At 37.6% G+C, this 20,939-nt stretch overlaps 3 protein-coding genes across 7 annotated transcripts in view; 2 read left to right on the forward strand and 1 right to left on the reverse strand.

Moving 5' to 3' along the window:
* Positions 1 to 4,064: 4,064 nt before the first annotated feature.
* On the forward strand, positions 4,065 to 5,352 carry LOC143883825 (alpha/beta-Hydrolases superfamily protein). Its single transcript, XM_077387122.1, has one exon. It carries the CDS (start codon positions 4,284 to 4,286, stop codon positions 5,238 to 5,240), a length of 957 nt encoding a protein of 318 aa, XP_077243237.1. The 5' UTR covers positions 4,065 to 4,283; the 3' UTR covers positions 5,241 to 5,352.
* An 862-nt stretch (positions 5,353 to 6,214) lies between these two features.
* On the reverse strand, positions 6,215 to 16,070 carry LOC143883823 (Cyclophilin-like peptidyl-prolyl cis-trans isomerase family protein). 3 transcript variants are annotated; one of them, XM_077387119.1, is made up of 12 exons: positions 15,857 to 16,069; positions 15,332 to 15,592; positions 15,129 to 15,218; positions 12,469 to 12,564; positions 11,028 to 11,135; positions 10,604 to 10,653; positions 10,248 to 10,350; positions 8,907 to 8,960; positions 8,192 to 8,347; positions 7,928 to 8,050; positions 6,802 to 6,851; positions 6,215 to 6,589 (listed from the first exon to the last, which is right to left on the reverse strand). In XM_077387119.1, the coding sequence occupies exons 1-12, from the start codon at positions 16,016 to 16,018 to the stop codon at positions 6,478 to 6,480; spliced, it is 1,365 nt and encodes a 454-aa protein (XP_077243234.1). In that variant the 5' UTR covers positions 16,019 to 16,069; the 3' UTR covers positions 6,215 to 6,477. The 3 variants fall into 3 exon arrangements, with proteins under 3 accessions (XP_077243234.1, XP_077243236.1, XP_077243235.1); XM_077387121.1 differs by lacking the exon at positions 7,928 to 8,050 and having other exon boundaries at positions 15,857 to 16,070; XM_077387120.1 differs by lacking the exon at positions 12,469 to 12,564.
* Positions 16,071 to 16,864: 794 nt separating this feature from the next.
* Positions 16,865 to 20,939, forward strand: part of CLUB — a 45,973-nt gene continuing 41,898 nt past the window's right edge. For 2 of the 3 annotated variants that reach the window (XM_077387124.1, XM_077387125.1), the window contains exons 1-2: positions 16,866 to 17,131; positions 19,348 to 19,577. In XM_077387124.1, the coding sequence (XP_077243239.1) occupies positions 17,068 to 17,131; positions 19,348 to 19,577 (294 nt within the window). In that variant the 5' untranslated portion in view covers positions 16,866 to 17,067. Of the gene's footprint in view, positions 17,132 to 19,347; positions 19,578 to 20,939 lie in introns of all 3 variants that reach the window. The other variant, XM_077387123.1, reaches the window with a different exon arrangement.

Consider the following 20,939-nt stretch of genomic DNA (forward strand, 5'->3'; position numbering starts at 1 on the left):
CCAATATTTACTCCGTATTGGTGAAATTTCCCTGACAGCCTTCAAGGATATTTATGGAGAGATCTGCTACCAAGATAAGCACCTCTTTAGTGCGCCGCGTACTAACAACCATTGTTCCATCACTAGAAATCCCTTTGCCTTTTCTTTTCTTTTCTTTTTTTAATTACATGAAACATATGCCTGTCCTGATACGAGTGGCCGCATTACAAGGGATGTTCGGAACCTTGACACAATGCGTTGATATCATTTTTTATTAATTAAATGGGTTGATATTTCCCCACCTCTTGTGTGGTCATTCCACCCCCAACCCCTTGTGTAACTTTCTTTTGAGAGAGCTGCTACACAAAACAGGTTGCCTAACCGAGAGTGGAAGTAAACAAATCCCTACAATCCTCATGGCGTAAGCAATCGTTTTCTTGGCAAAAGTTTCTCACTGTTTTTTGGGATTATGTGGAATAAAAAATTAGAAATAGATTGATTTACTAGTGTATGTTGGCATCTTGGCCGAACCACATAAATCTTTTGCTTGTGTTTATTTTTACTTTCTCAACAAGTGGCATTAGAACTCAAGCTGGAGTCATCATCGGCGAGCCACGGTTTGAGCGATTTTGTGTATCATTGTTAGATCACGGTTAGAGTGACTGCAGAGGTAGAAAAGATTGTTATAGATATTCTCATTTGAGGTGGAGCTTCGCAATGACGGTACCCGAGATGTCGGTAAAGTCAGTTTTTACCTAGACCATCATCGACAAGTTTGATGGAAAGAGCAATTTCACCCTTGGCAGATGAGGGTGAAGGACATCCTTGTTCAATAAGGCCTGACTAAGGCACTAAAGAAATAGGATGAGAAGCTAGAGATGATGAAAGATACTGAGTGTAGCATATTATACCGTGTGGTTGGGGATATGCTGACCAGTGTTCCTAAGATCTTGATGGCTAGTTGGAAATAGAGTGGTGACTTGCGCATGCATAGGATCTCTTTCACAATTGGTGTAGAGACGGAATTCTATGTGGCAAACGATAGTGAGAAGATGATAGTTCCTACGTTGGAGAGGATGAAATATTATACCGAGTGTAGCATATTATACCATGTGGTTGGGGATATATTGACTAGTGCTCCTAAGATCTTGATAGCCAGCTAGAAATAGAGCGGTGACTTGCGCACGCATAGGGTCTCTTTCACAATTGGTGCGGTGATGGGTTTCTAGGTGGCAAATGATAGCGAGAAGATGATAGTTCATGCATTAGAGAGGACGAATCGAGATCTCTACTCCAGGATTGATTGGGTGGGTTAACGGGGTGGCAGCCATGCATGTGCATTGGTTGTGCTGATCAGATTAGGTGGAGTCGGAATGAAGGTGATTCGATGGTATATAATTGGCACTTTGAAAGGCCAATGGTTGTTTGCAATGACAACAGATCGGTGGCAACATTAAAGGAAAATCTTGAGGTGGCTTGGAAACAAGCCAAGGTGAAGAATGTTGAGAGAGGTGCCTTGTTTCCTAAAGTTTTGTGGGATTCGGTGGAATACAAAATTAGATTGGCTTAATTTTATGTTTTTGCAAAATCTAGTTACAAAGGATCTTTTATCATAGGATAAGAATGGTGGGAGTTTCGTTGTGTGGCTGCTGCAAACAGGAGGCAAGGAGAGAGAGAGAGAGAGAGAGTTCCCTAGGGTTTCCTCACGGGTTTCTCTTGGGATTTTTCTCATAGGTTTCTTGTCTGAACCACGTAAGTGAAAAGCAAGAGAAAAGCTTTCGGGTTTGTGTGTTTTGGATCCATCTATTGTAATCCCTCTAATTTTGCTTTCTCATAGTGTAAGTTTGTGTTCTCACCCATGGATGTAGGCAGCTTGTCTGAACCACGTAAAATCTATTTATTAGTTACATACTCAGTTCCCAACTCAGTTACCATTACGAGCTGAGCCGAGCTTGGCCAGGCTTGGCTCGGCTCGGCTCGTTAAGCTCAAAAGCTCGGCTCGGCTCAGTCAGGCTCGCGAGCATTATCGAGCTCGGGTTATATTAGGTTCACACCCCTCATCTTCCCTGGCCAGGCTCGGCTCGGCTCAGTTAGGCTCGTCCAGGCTCGTGAGCCTTATCGAGCTCGGGTTATATTAGGTTCACACCCCTCATCTTCCCTGGACAGCCCTATCTAGTGTAATTTGACTACTCTTTTTACACTACGGGGGGTGGTCCAAGTAACAAATGGGGTTCCAAAAAAGAAGTGACATATTTTGCCTCCCCCTTTCATTCCCTGGACAACCCTTTTAGTGTATATATTAATATATAATATATATATATATATATATATATATATATATATATATTTAAATATATTAAATTCTTAGGCTCGGGCTCGGCTCGGCTCAGCTCGTTAAGGATTCGAGCCGAGCTTTTTCCGAGTCGAGCTCGAGCGAACTTCCGAGCCCAAGCCAAAATTGACACCCTTAGTTACCATATCATTATTCTTCTTATTTTTATATCTCAATTAATAAAAAGTAGCATCTTGTCTCCTAATTCCCTTGAGAGAGAGAGAGATGATATCCACTCCCATATTTGATAACAACATTCTTTCTTTAGTTTATGTTTTTTCTAATCAGCTACTATGGTTTGTTAAAATTTTCAAAAGACTATCAACATCCAAATAGAAAAGTACTTAACAAATTAAATAATCTCATTATCAAAATAGAGAAATTATATGGCGAATGCATATGTAGATCGGTATTGGTGGTACAACAGAAATACTGCTCTTGATTTTTTATAAGCATCTTAAAAAGTGTGCTAATGTTGGATCAAAGAGGGTTGCTAGGAAAACGGGATCCCTTTATGAAAAAAGCATGGGATCCTCTATCGTGACACGTGCACATACACCAAAAATAGAAAAGTTCGTATCCTGAGAAATGCAAAAACATCCAAATCGATCAGCCATAGTTACCCCTTCTTTATTTTCAGTAGAGGATCCCGTTCCCGTTTTAGAAGTGTTTTTCTGGATCAAATATCAAGGGCGGTACCGTCAAAACCTATCTACACACACATTCGCCATATAAAAATCTCATTGAAATATTGGAGTAAAGAGGAGGGTTCGTAGTGAAGCTATTACATAAAATGTGTATGCTTGCCTTGAGACTTTATAATTTGAATGACACCTTGATTGGATGTAACTAGCCTAAAGTAATCAAGTTAATAACAAGAATTGGAATGAGAAATTGCTCAGGATGGAAAGGCTTCAAAAGGATTAGGAACAATTTATTTAAGAAGATACGAACATGGGATTGAGGCTCTATAGCTATTCTTCAACCTAGAGGTTGGAGGCTAATTCCAATTTACCTACCCAAATAATATAAGACAAGATGAGGGTGTCTCGGAGAGTAGTCGAGTGAGAAGTCACATGGGAGGAGATAAGCATTTGATTTGTCTAGAAGAATTGGTAGCACAGTAGTTCTCTCGGAAAGTAGTTGAAAAAGTACGGGTGTCATTATTAAAAAAAAGAAAAAAAAGAGAGCGAAGAGAGAATGGGAAGATAGAGAAAAGACAAGACCTTTTCCATCATTCGTGTACCCAAAACTTAACTCTTTTGGTAGAATTTGGTTGGAAGATGAGGAGAGGAGACATTAGTGCCACTTGGGCACCAAGTGTGTAAAAAGCAATAATGATGGACTTCATTACAATATTGGCAACCAGCCATTGATGTTTTCCCATAATTTTTTGCAGAACTCTCTGAGATAAATGGTCTTTTATGTGAAATTCTAAATGTGCAGTGAGTCTCCCCGAATGGATCAGCTCTGTAATCAGTTTTTAGAATCAACAAGTGTTGAAATTGTTCAACAATTTGAATAAATTGAAACCCCTTACTGGATGATCATGATACTGTCCAAATATCAAAATTCTTGATCAATGGAGGAACAATATCACCTTAAAAGCCTACCTTGTCTTTACCATAAGTTATTCTCATTCGTTCACATTAACTGTTGTTTTTCCGTTATCCATGGGGTGGCTCGGAGATTAGTGGAATAGGAAGTCAAAGGGAAGAGACAAGTTATTAGGAAATAAGGTGGTATATTTCTTCCTACGGTTTTGGCAACCAAAGAGGTATGTAGAGGGGTTAAACCGTCTGTTTTGTGTTTTTGTGCGATTCACGGAATCGATAAAACCCGTCCGAATCACGTTTTCCCTGGGAAGCGAGTGGGATGTGAGTCAGTTTCCTCCCCGCCCCACAAAAGTCTCCTCCGCCTGCAAGAAAAAGAAAAGAGAATAAGGTAAGGTCATCTAAAAAGACAGATAAAGATGGAGGAAGTCCGAGTCGAAGAGCACCTCAATTTCTGGGGAGACACCTCCGAAGAAGAGTACTACAGGTCCCAAGGGATCCATTCCTCCAAGTCCTTGTACACCTCCCCGAGAGGGCTATCCCTCTTCACCAGATCGTGGCAACCCCTCAACTCCGCTCCACGTGGCATCATATGTATGGTCCATGGGTATGGCAACGATATCAGCTGGACGTTCCAGTCCACTCCCATCTTCCTTGCCCAGATGGGTTTTGCCTGCTTTGCTCTAGATCTCCAAGGCCATGGCCTCTCTCAAGGCCTCAAGGCCTTCGTCCCCGATGTCGACCTCCTCGTCCATGACTGCCTCTCCTTCTTCAACTCAATCAAGCAACAACCCCAATTCAATTCCTTGCCTTGTTTCCTCTATGGGGAATCAATGGGTGGAGCCATATGTCTGCTCATCCATTTCAAGGACTTCAACAAGGCATGGAATGGCGCAATTCTAGCCTCACCCATGTGTAAAATCTCCGATAATGTAAGACCCACTTGGCCCATTCCCCAACTTCTCACATTCATCGCCAAATTCCTCCCCACGTTGCCTGTTGTTCCCACTGCAGATCTTTTGGATAAGTCGGTTAAAGTAGCGGAGAAGAAGATTATAGCCGCCAAAAATCCACTTAGGTATAGGGGGAAACCAAGGTTGGGGACTGTATTGGAGCTTCTGAGGGTAACTGATTATCTACACACCAGGCTGTGCGACGTGACCCTTCCATTTATTGTGTTGCATGGGAGTGGGGATGTAGTGACCGACCCAGATGTGAGCCGCACACTCTACGAATCAGCAAAGAGTGAAGATAAGAGCATCAGGATTTATGAGGGGATGATGCATTCGCTGCTGTTTGGAGAGACAGATGAAAACATCGCTCTTGTTCGCGCTGATATCTTGTCCTGGTTGTATCAAAGGTGTGGAGTGAACTAGCTTGGTTTCACCATCATCATCATGGACATGTTTCATTTTTAATCCCTTGCTCTGTTATTTATATATTGTCTTTGATTCAGAATTTCTATCATATCTACCCTACTTTTCTTCAGGCGTTTTGCTCCTTGTTTACTTCATGAAATTGCAACTGCAATTCTAGTTATCACAATACTGCATGACATGCTTGACACCCAAGTTTAAGATCTGGAAAAAAAAAAAATGTTGCATAGTGCAAGTAGGCTGGTTCTTCTTCAAATGCCACTGGATCAAAATTGAAAGCCCCTACCACAATTGGAATACATGATTACAGCGGATGGCAGTGACAAAGCCTTTCACAAAATTTACCCAATCTGCAGTCCTGGACATGATTTTAGAGTTGAACAATTCCTTCACTACACCAACCATTGAATTCTTGGTCTCAGTGTTCCATCATCGAAAAATTTATCATTCAACTAATGTGTTGCATTTTGCTCAATTAGCCTATATCATATTAGAATGGTTTTGAAGCATTAAGTTAGTTTGACCAACATACTGGGATCTCTAATTCTACTCCATTTGGTTATCACTAAAAGCTGACCATTCAATGCTTTGAGACACTTCTTGATGTTGGTTTTTATAACTGTTGGCTTCCTAGCACACAGTTGCATAAATCACCTACTTGGATGTCACTCCTACTTTCGTTACTCACGAAAGACCCTACTTTTTTTTTACTTTTGCTACTTCTACTAGTACGCTTCCCGCTGCTTCTGCTACCCAGATTCTAGTGTTGATGCAGAAACTTAAAGATCAAAATATTGCTTTCATGAGCATGTTATCAAAACTCTAGCACTTGCAGCTCCACTTCATTGGCACAATGCTCATGTATGAATTTTAGCAAAATCTTTTTTGACCACATTATTAAGATGGGTTGGTTTCAGAAAATGTTTATAGACATTGATCAAACTGGAACAAGTTAGAGGAATGCGAAACTCATATCGTATCACAAACGCCTTCTAATGCCGTAGAAAACTAGAAATTACAAGAGAAATCTATAAGGAGGCTCTTTCGTTCTGGGGCTGGAACCCCTAGTCTCTCTCAAGCCATTTTGGTACCAGGAGGCCCATGAGTACTATTACAATTGAAGAAGGAAATGGTATCTAGACAGCATGGTCAATGCCAAGAAAGTCTGGCCAATGCCTTGTCCAAAGCAACACCTTGGAATGAATGGAAGGAAGACTAAATTCAACTGGAAAGCATATCATTTCTCAACCGGCAATGTAAGATGGTCTTGACCTTGCACTAGCTTTGCTGAGCGAATCAAATCTCCAGTTTTGATCTGAGGAAGTATTTCCCTGCCAACAGTTGTATATCTGTATAATGAAACATTAAGGTTAGATATTGAGGTCACAGAAGGCTTAACCAAGTATCCGCTAATCCTAATGCATGTCAGAAAACATATCTGAAGCATTCACGACCTTGAAATAGGTAGCCTCTTAGAAAGAGAAAAAGAATATGATTGAAATAAGTAACTTGCTAATAAGAGAATATGAATATAATTTTGCATTTGATGTTTGAATCATACCCAAAAACAGAAAATTGACCTTCCTCAAAGGACAGTCCTCCTAAGCCAGCCTGTAGAAATAAAGATTTGGCAAAGTTTAGCATTCTATTGGAAGAAGGGGAACAATCATGATTCATGGCATTGATGAAATCTGATCAGAATGTTGAAGAATTCATACCATTCAAAAAAAAATAAAAATGTTGAAGAATTCATGTGAATGGTATATAGATTTCCTGGTTTATCTGAACAAGATTCTTAAAAATTTATTCATGAGACACCGTTTAAAAAAAAATACAATTTATTCATGAGAAAAATAAAATCAGTCTGCAGTTATAATGATTTACATTGACCTGCTTCATCATGGTATGTAAGGTTTGGAGATGCGCTCAAGCAATGTAAATAAGAATGCAAGTGACTGTTATCAAATAAAATCAGATCACCGTTCAAGACTTAATGTCCCAATGCCTAGGAAATAATGAAGATAAAGCAGAAGCAGATTCAGGTGTGGGAGAGAAGCAGTGGCTCTCAGAAAAGTCAGGAAATTGCAGTGTGAAGAAAGCATATGTATAAAATAATACTAAATAAACCATGTGTCCTTGATAGCTGTAAATGTTTAATGTTGGGTCCAAAATAGGTTATTTTCAACCTGCTGCTGGTGCCACCATTGCTCCCATTTCCTGCGACTTCAAGTAATTAAGGAACTCATGAGACCGCCTTGTTAGCTAACTAAGAAGTGCATCCGAGCGTTAACTCAATGAATCCGAGCCTTTATTAGTAAGCTCAACTGACTCAATCTCAGCCATGAGTCTATCTCAGGTCTCCCATCCCTGCATCCTCTGGTCAAGCAGTTAAGCTTACTAATAAAGGCTCGATCTAAACAAGGAAATAGTTGTTACCAAAAATGGACTTTTTAGGTTTGATTAGTTAAGGCTGGAAATGTCAATATATTCCTGCAGGATTACATGAATGCCTAAGATGTTAGGATGAGAGAATTTGTAGTAAGAGATATTGCATCTTCTATAATCCATAAAAAAAAAGCATTATATTCAATTACCGGGCATTTCTCATTCTTCCATACAACCATACGCATAAATTCCAACATATGTTGTAATAGAAAATATTTAAAGATATTTAATGCTTTGCTTACATTTCTCTTGTCATAGAGATAAAAGAAAAATTGGAATGGTGATGAATATTCCTCAGAAACTGCGTTATGTGCCATTGCAACTGCTCCATAAACAGATAATGGAAGCACTGGCAACTCCCCATCCTTTCATTTGAAAAAAAAAGGAAAAAATCATAAATATAAATATATATATTTTTTGAGATGGAAAAATCATAAATATTATAATGAAGAACAAACAGGCAGTCAATGCTGTTTGGGGAACCGGGAAAGCCACAAGAAACTAACCTGCACACTTAGTGTTGTTTTGTATAATGGCTCAAATTGTCCTGACGGCATTATTTCTAAAGGGACGCTATAACCACTGTTCTCAACCTCATTATCTGGAAGAACTGCTTGGTCAGTACACTTCAGCTTTACTCCATCATATGCCCCATCGATCACCTGAAATAATTTGTTCTTTCACTTTCTAAGACATTTAAAATCATGTGCAAAAGAAAATATATATATATATATATCAATCTCTTTCCCAGAAAGAACTGCTTGGTTGGTGCAAAAAAATCTCAAGCTCGTTCTCAGATAGAACTGCTTGGTTGGTACATATCAGGTTTACCCTATCACATGCCCCTAAATCACCTGAAATAAATTATTTTTTCAATTTCTAAGAGTTACAAATGATCTTAATCAAATACTCAGATTCTTCTTGGAAATCTGTCTTTTAATTTGCAAGTCCAACTCAGGTGATTCAGTGAGAAATGACTGAATTTCATAGAATCAGAATGTGGACTTTGTACTGGGAATCCATCTGAACCCGGAGGAATCAGCTGTTTTCCAAGTCAACCACTTAGGTTTTGAATATCGGCAAGATGGCTGTGCATAGACAAAGAATAATCTGAAGGTCTACAGAGTGAAAGCATGTATTATGATGAGGTCAGAGCAAGTACATCAGTTTTTGTTTCAAATAAAAATCTCAAAAGGGCCAGGTGAGATTTTGCTACCTTACCAATTTTGCAAAGTTCCCAGCTGTTAATGGTGCTGAATAGCCATCAAGAACCACCTGAAGATACAGCTTACTGATCAACTTTACATCATAGTTAAGATTTAAGAAAGAAAATCTGCATCCAATGAGCAATAATTTATGAATCGATGCAATTCTTGAAACTTATACATGACAAGCAACTAATTAAAGAACATCAAAAGAGTATGAGTAACAGGTACTCATTGAAGCAACACGTGTGAATTAGTCTAAGATGTGTTGCATGAATTCTTTGCCCCCCTATGCCGAATCCGTGTCGACACGTCTCCACACGCGAATCGGACATGGATTCACGTGGGACACACCTGAATTCTTGTCATAGCCGTGTCCTGCATGAATCTTGTTTTTTTTTCAGGCGAATCCGACCCATCATTTTCTCTTTTAAAATGCGAATCCTGTATATTTTTCCTTTAAACGTGTTTCCTTCTTAACTTTTTTAATATGAAAGCACAACCCATACTCTTTTAATAAAAGCCCTAGCGCATCAACCCTAGAACATGGACATTCCTTCTTTGACTCTCTTAACAAAAACTCTAAGACCTCAACCATTCATCCTCAAAATTTTTGTAAATATATATAAACTTTACAAAGGTTGCTGAAAAAAAAAAAGGTTTAATTAAAAAGATATAGGTTTAAAAAAAATACATACATAGGTTGCTGAAAATATATATATTTAAAATTTTATTTTAAAATTCGAATCCACGAATCCTACTTTTTGGGGTTTGCCGAATCCGACAGCTCGAATCCGTGTCGGATTCCGACACTCGAATCCGAATCCATGCAACATAGAGTCTAAGCAATAAACTCATGTAACAATATAATGTTGCCAAGTTGATTTTCCAATTTCACTGCAAATTGTAAAAATAACTAACTTGTATGCTATGTAAGAATTGGTTATCAATTTATAATAAGCAATAATGGGGAGTTATATGCAGTTAGGAACTTCTCACTGTTGGACGTGCCTAAAAAGAAAAGGGTGTGGAGATTATATACAATGCATTTAGGTTGAGCATCCCACAACTTAGCATACAGAATTTAGTAATAAAAGTCTTTCCAAATGTCAATGTGCCTAATTCACCAGCTATTGGTAGGACAAACTGATTAATCACAACTTGATGCAGTGATTAGACTGTCTGGTAAGAAGAGTTGTATCTAAGCTGGCCTGGCCCTGCTTTCAACAATATCACACTAATGGTTTCATTTGTACTTTGAAAATTGTAGAAATGTCTGGTTCATCTAGTGGAAGAGCGAGACCTTTATAAGACACATTGATAGCATTTAAACGTGTAGGAAGTTAGCTCAGCAAACCTGAATGGTGACATTCTTTCTTGGTTCACCACTGGAAGCCGAAGAAAATGTTGACCCATCTCCTTTCTCGATGGTGAACTCAACAGTTCCTCTCCCTGTTAGCCTACATTCACATGGAAATGTTATGGCTTGAAGAAAATTGCAAAGCGCCAAAATTTCTATATCTAGGGATCAGAAACCTTGCCTTCACTCTTCTAAGGTGGACCATGAACATGAACACAAAGGAAATATGGAACAAATTTCTAGCAGTTTTGTGTAACTTATTTCTTGCCCTTTATTTACTTTTTTTTTTCCTTTCAGAAGGCCTATAACTGCCAGTTGATGTAACACTTTGGCAACACAAGGAGAAGCCATACCTTGGGTATCCCATGTACTGCTTAGGCAACAAAAATGACAACCCTGGAGCCTGCTCAATCATGATACTATCAAGCATAAAAAAACAGTCCAAAAAACTATAAAAAATCAACTAGCTAAATGAATGCTAGTATAGAAAATTGTGGATGCCAGTTCCAAGTAAAAACAATCACCTGTGAGAACAAAAAGCAATTGTCGTTGATGATTTACTATCATAATGTAAATTAGAGATCCATCACTAAATTTTGATAATTAAACTTCTATTTCACCAGGATGATGCATCCAGTCTAAATCACATGTCTATTTGTATATGGAGCTTAACTTCCTCATTGTCAAACAGTATTGTGCCTAGATTATGTTCTCTACCAAAATCAGAAATATAACCTCACGCACAATGGTAATAAGTTATTAAATAAGCATAATTACCTGCAACAACTCCAGTTCCGCGACCGTATTCAGTGAAGATGAGAGACGTATCGATACTTTATCTGGGTCATTCTCCTTAATAGATTCAACGAGGCTCTGCAATTCCCCCTAGCAAATCAAAGGAAACAATAAATTTCCTGTATAGGGTCGATTACAAATGTAATACCTCTGCGAAACTAGGGCAAAACCATGCATGTCCTATTATTGAATACTGCAATTCAGAAAATGATGTAAAATGCCATTGGAAACTAGAAAGCTGAAAGCAGCATGACCGACAAGGAAACTTTTCACTGGAATTAATGCATTAAGTAATGTGAAAACAAAATAAACTGTGCTGCATATAAATCATATAGATCAAGTACTAATCAAATTTGCATGCCTCGCTTTCACATTATTTATTAGTAGTAGGGATCCCTTAACTCAATTAGTTCGTTTATTTTTGCAGGCTTTCTCTTTTTTCCTTTACATTTAAATATTCTACGTTTCTCTGCACAGTCACTAAAATAGTTATCCATATTTTATTAAACACTTCCATTAAGATTATTTTATTGACACTTCCATACGCTTCTGCCATGTCACCTAGCCACTCCCAACTTCAGAATCAATTGCTTGCCGCTACCCCTTTCTTTTTAGCCATCACATGCTTGGGTTCATCTTATATTCAACTTACAGTCTACGATAACCTTTGAAGCATCACAAAGGAGAAATTTCTGATCAGACACACTTTTGATCAGACAAACTTTTGATCTAAACTTCCTGACACACGCACGTCGTACAAGTAAAAGGACTCGTAACAAAATATATTGACGGTAGAACCACATCGATAGCAGCTCATAAAGTAGTCAGAAACATGTTTTTATAATAATTAAGTACCATGCATGAACCACGACCATTTTAGAGGGATTTTGCCTTGAAGGTGTTGTTCAGGACCTTAGTTTTTCTACTTTACATTTTAGAGCGATTTGTAGGTAAATTATGATGACAATCCTATGTGTCCGTGAACCTTTTCAAGTCGAAAAATGCTCAGAAACTTGTCAAATTTTGCCCCAGTAGTGTCCAGAAATTTAGGATTGGACCCTGCGTAATGTTGAATATTTTAAAAACTAATGTTGAAACTAATAGCATGACAAGCATATTGTATGTACTTGAAAAGATGAGTAGATAGAAGAGGAGCTCAGATGGCAAACTGTTCACTAAAAGAGGAAGGAGAGGTGTCCAAAAATAGTTGGGAAAGAAACAATGGCCAAACAGAAATTGGCGATGTCGGAGGGTCTCCTTCGGGGCTTTGGTGTAGGTTTTATGAATAATGTGACACGTGAACAACACCAAAAAACATATGGATCTTGAAAGAACTCAAAAGTCAAAACCAGATCTCCCTTTTCAATTTACCACACAAAATTATAATCAGTTGATGAAAACCCATTCCTTAGTTATATTTTACCTTCCCATCTACAAAAGATGCATATAGCGCAACACCCTTTTCTTTCAGATCTACGGGAATATTTCCTAAAATGGATTCCTTTTCATCCATTGCAATCTGAAAGGAAACAATTTCAAATTAATAGCAGGTTTTAATAAGTTATTCCTAACGGAAAGACAACAGTTATACAAGAAAGCACATAATAGGTAGATCCGAAAGGCACACAGAAGAACAAGGATATAAGAGCATTATGCTTTAATACTATATACCTTATCGAAACAACAAATAGGAAACAGACAAAGACAAGAACATACCTGAACTAGATTAAATGTGCTAAACTCAAAAAAGGCAAAACAAGAGAGGAAGACTGGAAAGTCTTATAGGCATGGGGGAATACCGGTGGAATTGCGTCCTGACTGCACATGCATACACTCCAAAATCCAAATAAAGGATTTGAGCTAACAATCTCAAAACAAAACTAACTCATAACCAAATGGAGACTAAGCCACTTACAAGATAAACAGAAAACTAGCCATCAGCCAGTGGCTTTTCATTCTTTAACACAGTTTACCAGAATATTTTCCAATTGTCAACTGAATCCTAGTTTTGCTTCATGTGCTACTTGAGAAGGGGGATTTTGTTGGGACTTGGACTTTTAGAAATAATTATGGAAGCGCTAGAATTTCATTTACGGAATTTGAACCAACCAAACTTAAAATTGTTCTTCAGCCCAGTCCATGCTTTAAAGAGTATCTTTCATTTGGGAATTAGTTAAAGGATATCAAATGTGCTGTTATTTATTATAATTGTGATTTGTGAGGCAATATGTGCTAGTTGTTCATTAATTTTGTCTGCTCCATGATTTACAAATTAGAAGAAAAGTCCAACTATAAATTACTTTTATCAGTTCGAGTACTTTCTCTATAGGTTCATTAATTTTAATCATTTCTAAAGTTCCAAGTTTAAAATAACATAAATTCCATGCATAAAAGAAATTTCTGCAAGCTTTTTTTGCCTCTACCTTGGTTATTATTATGACTGTAAATATGTATAGATTGTGCAGCTGCAGTGTTGTATATACCTGTAGCATATAGACAGAATGCATGGAGAAAGTCGTCACAGCAACTGGTATACATTAGGTCGTACAGAAGTTTTGAAGGCAGTATTTATGATGGTGTAAAGCTTTCCATTATTAGGGACTGAGGAGAGCAAGGATAGACATGCCCTAGGGGTAGTAAGTCATCCCTGAGACGAGTCTCTAGCTTTGATATATTCTAGAACTTGGTTCCCAAGATCTCTTAAATGAATGCCTAATAAACTGACATTTATAAGTATGATTATTCATTATTGGACCTTGCAATGGCTATATAAACACATACTATGGAATTTAGTTGTACAAAACAAGGGTGCTGTCAAAAGGTTCAGGGGCGAGGAAGCAGGTTCTCAAGTTAGCCACAAAGAGGGAGCACATATGTACAAAATAATATTAAAAATTCAAAAATATGTCTTTAGATTTTAGAATGTAAGGAAATTGGCACATTTAATGATTGGCTTTTATAGAAGCTAATGATACTACATACAAAAAAGACCAGGATCACAAATAGTGCATACTAATTGAGGTATACGTAAGGTTGATGGAAAAATAGTCGAAGCAGTCAGTCATAGGACCAACCAAGAGAAGTTTAAGAAGTAGGAGTAGCAGGAGCAGCACCCTGGGTAAAAGATCCTTGTTACTATAGTACGACAGGAGTTACTACATGACAATCCCCTCCAATTTACTCCATGCATTTTCAACAACCTATGAAAGTGGGCTCCTGGTGTGCAATGTTGCATGCAGTAGAGAATTTGGGCTTCATGCACTAGAGATATACTGAGGCAAAAGGGCTGGAATCACCCACATATCCACATGTAAAACTTTACCAAATTGATTGAATATGTGAAGAACTTGTTGAGCAACTCAACACTCGTTTAAGACTCCATAAAGTTAAGAGGTTGATTCAGATAAGAGACTTCTTGTGAACTTGAGAAGTTGTGGAGCAATAAAAGACTTCTATATTTGAAAAGCCCAATCAAGTATTCAGACGACTTTCAATTCAACTTGGACATACGCCCTCATCGAATGCAAAGTCAAGTTTCGAGCTTTCAAACCTTCATCTCTGTCAATATGTGACCTTACTAAATGTAATTTTTAATCTTTAGCACTAAGACTCTTAATGAAATTTATGATAGAAAGTATGTGAGTCCATAACTGGTTTTATTAGTTATATTTTCCCACCACTTGTGGATATTCATCTTCCGCCTGCACCAATAGGTCGGAAATATTTTTGCTACATTTCTCGTAGCATGCATTTTTCACTTTCATCCCAACTTTAAACATCCACAAATCAAAAGCTTTTGAAAAATAAAATAGCAATTGCTTCTATAGACGCTGAGGATTTCTTGATGTCAAATCATATATTGCAAACTGAAAGATTCATCGGGTTGTTATCTGAATAGAAGTAGCTAAACAGAAGTGTTAAAATGAATCTGCAAGTTTCAAAAGGCCGTTCATGGTCTAATAAGCAACTTTGAATAGACCCCATGATATAATTGATGTATCTAAAATAATGAAAAAGCAACATATTTCTGACAAATTGTCAAGATGGAGTTATATAGAAAGTTAGAAACCAGTGGTTAAATACCTTCAGAGCTCTCTTCACATCACCTTCCATTGTACCATAAGGCTTTCTCTGAGGAATTCTGAGCAAGTACGAGATCTCCTCCAGAGAATTCTACGTGAGAGTAAGATGCATACAGAATAGAGATTATCCCTCAGACAAAGAACTCCTTTCAGACTTCTATCTTAAGCTTCACTTAAAAGAAATGGATGGAATGACCAATTCACCTGTATAGCTTTCATATTCGAGTTTGCAGGAATCGCCTTCCTCAAAGCAAGTTCTCCAGTCCTTGGGACCTTGGTGTCAGGCGAATAAAGTACTGCCCTTGCAGGAGAAATAAACCATGGGATCCAATTGGATAAAGGTAATGGATAAGAGATATGGATAAAAATGAGGATTACAACAATCACATTCTGAAATCTCTTTACTCCAGGGGACAACATTGAAAAGTGTGATTCTGATGGAGAATCATATGTTCCTGAAAATTCCTGCACAATGTATAAAACATCATTGAAAAAAAGCCCGTTTCAGGAGCTCTCAAATTCATTGAACATATAGAGATAATTTCATCTATTGCTATAGAAATGAGGAGTTAGCCTAGGACCAGTCCCATTGGCAGCCTTGTCCTAAAGCCTCAAGAAAAGAGACAAGAATATAGAGAGGAGAAAGAAGAACTTGCAAGAAAATGTTTGTAGAAAGTCGTAACTCAAATACGAATAAACCACAAAATTTCGAAATAAAACTGGACCGACCGTTGAGAGATGGTTGGAAGAAATGCAGCGAATTTGGAGGCGAACGCTCCTGAGTTGGTGCCTGCGCACGAATGTTGTAGCAAAGGAGCGAGGGACGGGAGCGGTGGGAAATATGGAGGAGCGAGGGCTGTTGTTGCCGGAGACGACGATGGCCATGGCCATGGACTCGGATGATGGAATTGCTGCACAACTGCCTCCTTTCCTTTATCCAAATTCATTCCACTTCTAGTGGCTGCTGCGGGAGCTTGAAATGACTAAAATACCCTGCTTCTAAAGACTCAATTGCACAATGCACATGTGTGTTTTTTTCACTCAACGACGGGTGGAATGGCTAAAGTTAGCTCACAGACCTCCAACCAACTCATCATCATGGTTTTAAATTTCGGCCGAAACGAAAGCCGAAATATTTCGGTTTCGGTGGAAAACGAAACAAAATTCAAGGTGAGTCGGAAAAGTACCAAACTTCGCCAAAACGTTTCGGAAATTTAGGCCGAAACGTTTCGTTTCAGTAAAATTTTGGTGAAATTTCGGAAATTTCGGTGAAACGTTTCGGTGAAGTACGAAATTTTGAAAATTTCGGTGAAACGTTTCGAAAATTTCATCGAAATTTTTACAAGATTTCGTCCGAAATTTCGTACCGAAACCGAAACTGAAACCGAGATTTAAAACCTTGCTCATCATGATGCTTGCTTTCAAAAGAAAAATTTCCAAGCTTCGCATGCAACCTTCTTTGGACACCTCTCATCTCTGGTAAAAGGTAATAAAAAAAGCACTGGAGCCTTTCGGTCGAAAACTTTTTATTTTATTTTTTTATGACATATGATATCCCCACCCCTATTGCGGTTGAAAACTTGATGAAGCCCATTTGGGGGGCAAGGACAAAATAGTCACTTTTGGCCAACATCGGATGGTTGACACAACTATGACGCAAGCGCGTCTTGATATTGTTTTCCTTTTTCATTTTCTAATTTAATTGATAAGAGGGCTGGTATCAAAACGGAATTCCGTCTGGCAAAATAAAGACGAAAGCAACTGTTGAGACACACCGGAGCTGATGAAACGCTAAAAATCACTTTCCACTTTCGTCTTTATGTTTGAGGCAGCAAAACTTCTAGGGCTTTTTCTCTCTTACCAAAGCAAAACTTCTACTAGGCCTTTTTCTTCTCCAAATCCATCCTCTGATCAGCACGTATGATTTTACTCCATTGACCATGGCCAACTTCCTAGCTCAGTTCCAGACCATCAAGAACTCCTGCGATCACCTCATTGTAGCAGGTACTCTACTCTTTTCTTTTTCTCCTTCGTTACAAATCTCTGGTTTCTTCTTCTTCCATCTCGATTGCTTTAGATTTGTTATCCCATTCGTCGTTTTTATTTATTTCGGATTTATTTGGCTTCCATTTTCTCTGATTGAATCTCGTTGTTTTGGGATTTATATTCTGTTGCCTTGGGCATTGTTACTCATAGTTTATTAGAATGTCTCCATCCATTTCATTACTTGAAATTCGTATTATATAGTTTCTGACATGGATTCCGCAAAATCCCAGAATTTGACTTGTATCTCCTCATAAACATCTAAAGTCAATGCAAGGTTATCTGAAATTGAATGTTTATGCAATGCTATCTATCTGGATTTTAGGGGGAAGTGCTATGTTTTGTTTTTTGCTTACAAGACCTTAATTAGGCAAGTCAACACTGAAAACTTTAGCAAAACGGGTCGAATTTTTAATTATACGTTTAATTTATCTCTTTTGCATCCACTCCCATGTATCTTGATCTGCATATTCATGTTTGAGTGCCTGGAGTTCTTCAAGTCCTTCTCATTGTGGTATTGAGGTAGATTGGATTCAACTTGTATGGCCTGGCGAAGATCTCAATTTTTGGTTTGTGCATTTGAAATAGTTATTAAACTAACTGTTCAGTGTCCAGATTTTAGCTGGAGCACTTGTATTCTGATGCTGATTTGGACGTTCTTTAAGACACCAAAGTTCTTTTGAGAAAAAAAAAAAAAACAACAACACTCACTATTTTACGAAATTACTTCAGAAGTTTATCTACAAGCTGAATGTCTCCATGCACATGCGCTCTTGTTCATGTAAAGTTATGCAGTCCAAGGATTATAAAGTTTGAATTCATTTGGGTGCATAGTTGTAAATTCCGTTTCGTTTCGTCCGGAATGGACGAAACGAACCGGTTTCGTTACAATTCCGGAACGAAATTCCAAAAATTTCGTTCCGGTGGAAATTTCGTTCCATTCCGGCCATTCCGGACGAAATTTTCCGAAATCCGGAATTTCGTCCGGAATGGACGAAATTCTCCATTCCGGCCGGAATCGTGCATAAGGGCTAGTTTGACTGGATTCCTGCTGCTTCTCTTTCCTCTCCTGTACTTCTCTACTTTCCTGTACTCTGTATTTACATGTAAACCATTTAAGTAAATGTCTTTACTATTTTATTGTCCATTTACTTAAGATTTACATGTAAATAACAGAATACCCCCCTTTTGGATTTATTAAAAATAGTTTCAACACCCAAATCTAAAAGGAAAAAAAGTCAACTCTCCAGTTCTAGTACAAAATTCAAAGAAAAATGGTCGGGTCAAAATTTTAACTTTCTTAACTTCCAAACGGTGGGGTATTTTTCAAATTTTAAAAATTCATAAAATCTATTTTGTCCAAACATTATTAAATCCCAAAAGTCCGGTAAAAAAAATCTCATTATTTGGTCTCTAAAAACTATTCATCTTGTCAGGCACTGGTCAACACATTGGTAACAGACTTTTTTTTTCTAATGAATGATGTATTGATACCTCATGTTATGAAATATAGAACTTAATCACGTACCCACGTACCCGTGTCGTGTCGTACCCGCACCCTGACACATATTTTGGACTATTTATTAGTTTTTCATCTTTTTCTATTGATTTTTTATTTTTTTGAATTTTTCTCATATTTTTTAATATATTTTTTGTGTGAACGAAAAGTTTCGACCGAAATGCACCGAAATGACCGAAATCCCACCGAAATTTCGTTTCGGTGGCCAAAACGAAATGGCAACCGAAACGGAATTTACAACTATGTTTGGGTGTGTTTTTGAGATAGATTCCATTAAAACCCAGGTTTCAAGTTGTTGCTCTCAGTGAAGCTCTCAGATTTCTGCAATTTCGTCTGAAATAGTTCACATAAGAACTGCTCAGTCTGGATTGTAGGGCTAAAATCTTTCAGTTGCTTATTGAATTGAAGGATCAAAATCTTTGAATTATTTTGTTGTGTCTTTTTATTCATCCTTTGACTAACGGAGCTTATCAGTTTTGTTGTCTCAAATTGTTTCTAAAGGAATATCTCACTCTATGGTTTTTATGAGGAGGGGCTTTGTTTCATTTGGATCAAAGGCTTTGATTAGGAAACAACAGCAGAAAGTGTCTCTTTCTTTTTATTTTCTTGAGGTTGTTCATAATCTGGCTCAAATTTTATTTCTTGCATTACTTTCCAGTTGAAGATGTAAGCGACTTGTGGCCCAGTGTCAAAAATGGATTTGAAGACCGCTTGCCCTTTAAAAGGGCTTGTCTGAATAATAAGACTCGTAATCCAATTTTAGTAGAGAAACTTCCGGCTGAGTTCATACTAACAACAGATGCAAGGCTACGTAGCCGATTTCCGCAAGAGCAATCCTTATTCTGGTTCCGGGAGCCATATGCAACCATTGTTCTCGTTACTTGTGAGGTATTCTAGCTATCTATTTGAACAGTCAACATTACTTCATGTTGGTTCTAGTTACACTCTTATAAGCATTATATAGATATTTTTTGGTTTTATAAATTAATGAATTTGAATAACTCATGCCCTGCATACCTCTAGTACGTTTGGTACTTATTGAATCTGAAGCTTGTGAAGACTTGTATGAGATATCATTTATGTCAAGTTCCCCAACCATTATGGATCTTCCATAGTGAAATCTGGTTGTCATATTTGTGATTTGCAATCTAATACATCTCATAATCAGCTCTCAAAATGTAATTATGTGTTATGAGTTAATGACTTTGGGCAGTGAAAGTGGTACAAAAGCTACGCTAATAAAATTTTCCATTAAAAAAAAAAACTTGTACAAAAACTGATATGATGGATTGAGACTAATTGCATGAGCTTTCATCCCTAGGTTGTCCTAGTGATATAGGGCTGGTGACAGGTGCAAAGAAAGGTAGACACATTCTTAATTCCTATAGGAAATTTAATAGTTAAATTGTATAGAGATTGTTAGGGGAGTTTCATGTGGGGATTTAGTAGTAGTTTCTTTATTCTTGATTAGTTCCTGTTCATGGTCAATTTCTTAATTTTAGTAAGTAGATTCATAGTCTTAGCAGTTACATATCTGTGGTGAGTTTTTTAATTTTAGTAGGGGTTATCGGTTGGAATTTTCCGTACGCTTCTTTTAATTAAAAAAAAAAAAAACAGTTTAGGCTTGAAGAATTTGAGAGATTAGTGGTTGATGTGTTTCTTTGGGAAACTAACGTAGCGGATCAAATGTGGAATCGCACCCGAAGCGTACGATCCGATAGGTTATCGGTTGGAATTTTCCGTACGCTTCTTTTAATTAAAAAAAAAAAAAACAGTTTAGGCTTGAAGAATTTGAGAGATTAGTGGTTGATGTGTTTCTTTGGGAAACTAACGCAGCGGATCAAATGTGGAATCACACCCGAAGCGTACGATCCGATAATTGTCCTAGAATCCACTAGGAAGAAGAAGAAGAACCCTAGAATCCACTAGGAAAGGGGAGAAGAAGAGAGAGATAGAGAGACAATAGTCTTTGATATTATTCCATTGATTGATTAACTTACATGTTACAACCCTTTATATAAGATAAAATCAATTCCTAAATAAGTAAAAGGAAGATCTAGAATCCTATCACAATAAGAAAACAACTATAATTAGACGTGTAATCTTGCCAGCTAAAAACACATACTAATCCTAGTGAAAAATAGAAAGAAAGTTATTAATCTTAGTAGAAAAGAAAAGAAAGAAAAGATGCTAATCCTGCTTAGGCAATAAAATCCTAGTATCCTAGTGAAATAAGAAACCTACTACTAA

This window comes from Tasmannia lanceolata, unplaced genomic scaffold (assembly GCF_043159265.1).
Source record: "Tasmannia lanceolata isolate RefF3 unplaced genomic scaffold, GAP_Taslan_0.1 ptg000008l, whole genome shotgun sequence".
Taxonomy (NCBI): domain Eukaryota; kingdom Viridiplantae; phylum Streptophyta; class Magnoliopsida; order Canellales; family Winteraceae; genus Tasmannia; species Tasmannia lanceolata.

Coding starts and splice junctions, on each gene's coding strand:
- LOC143883825 (XM_077387122.1), top strand. CDS start 4,284: ATGGAGGAAGTCCGAGTCGAAGAGCACCTCAATTTCTGGGGAGACACC.
- LOC143883823 (XM_077387119.1), bottom strand. CDS start 16,018: ATGGCCATGGCCATCGTCGTCTCCGGCAACAACAGCCCTCGCTCCTCC. Junction 12,565..15,128: donor ATGTGAAGAGAGCTCTGAAG/GTATTTAACCAC, acceptor GTTTCCTTTCAG/ATTGCAATGGATGAAAAGGA. Junction 10,351..10,603: donor CAGTACATGGGATACCCAAG/GTATGGCTTCTC, acceptor ATGTGAATGTAG/GCTAACAGGGAGAGGAACTG.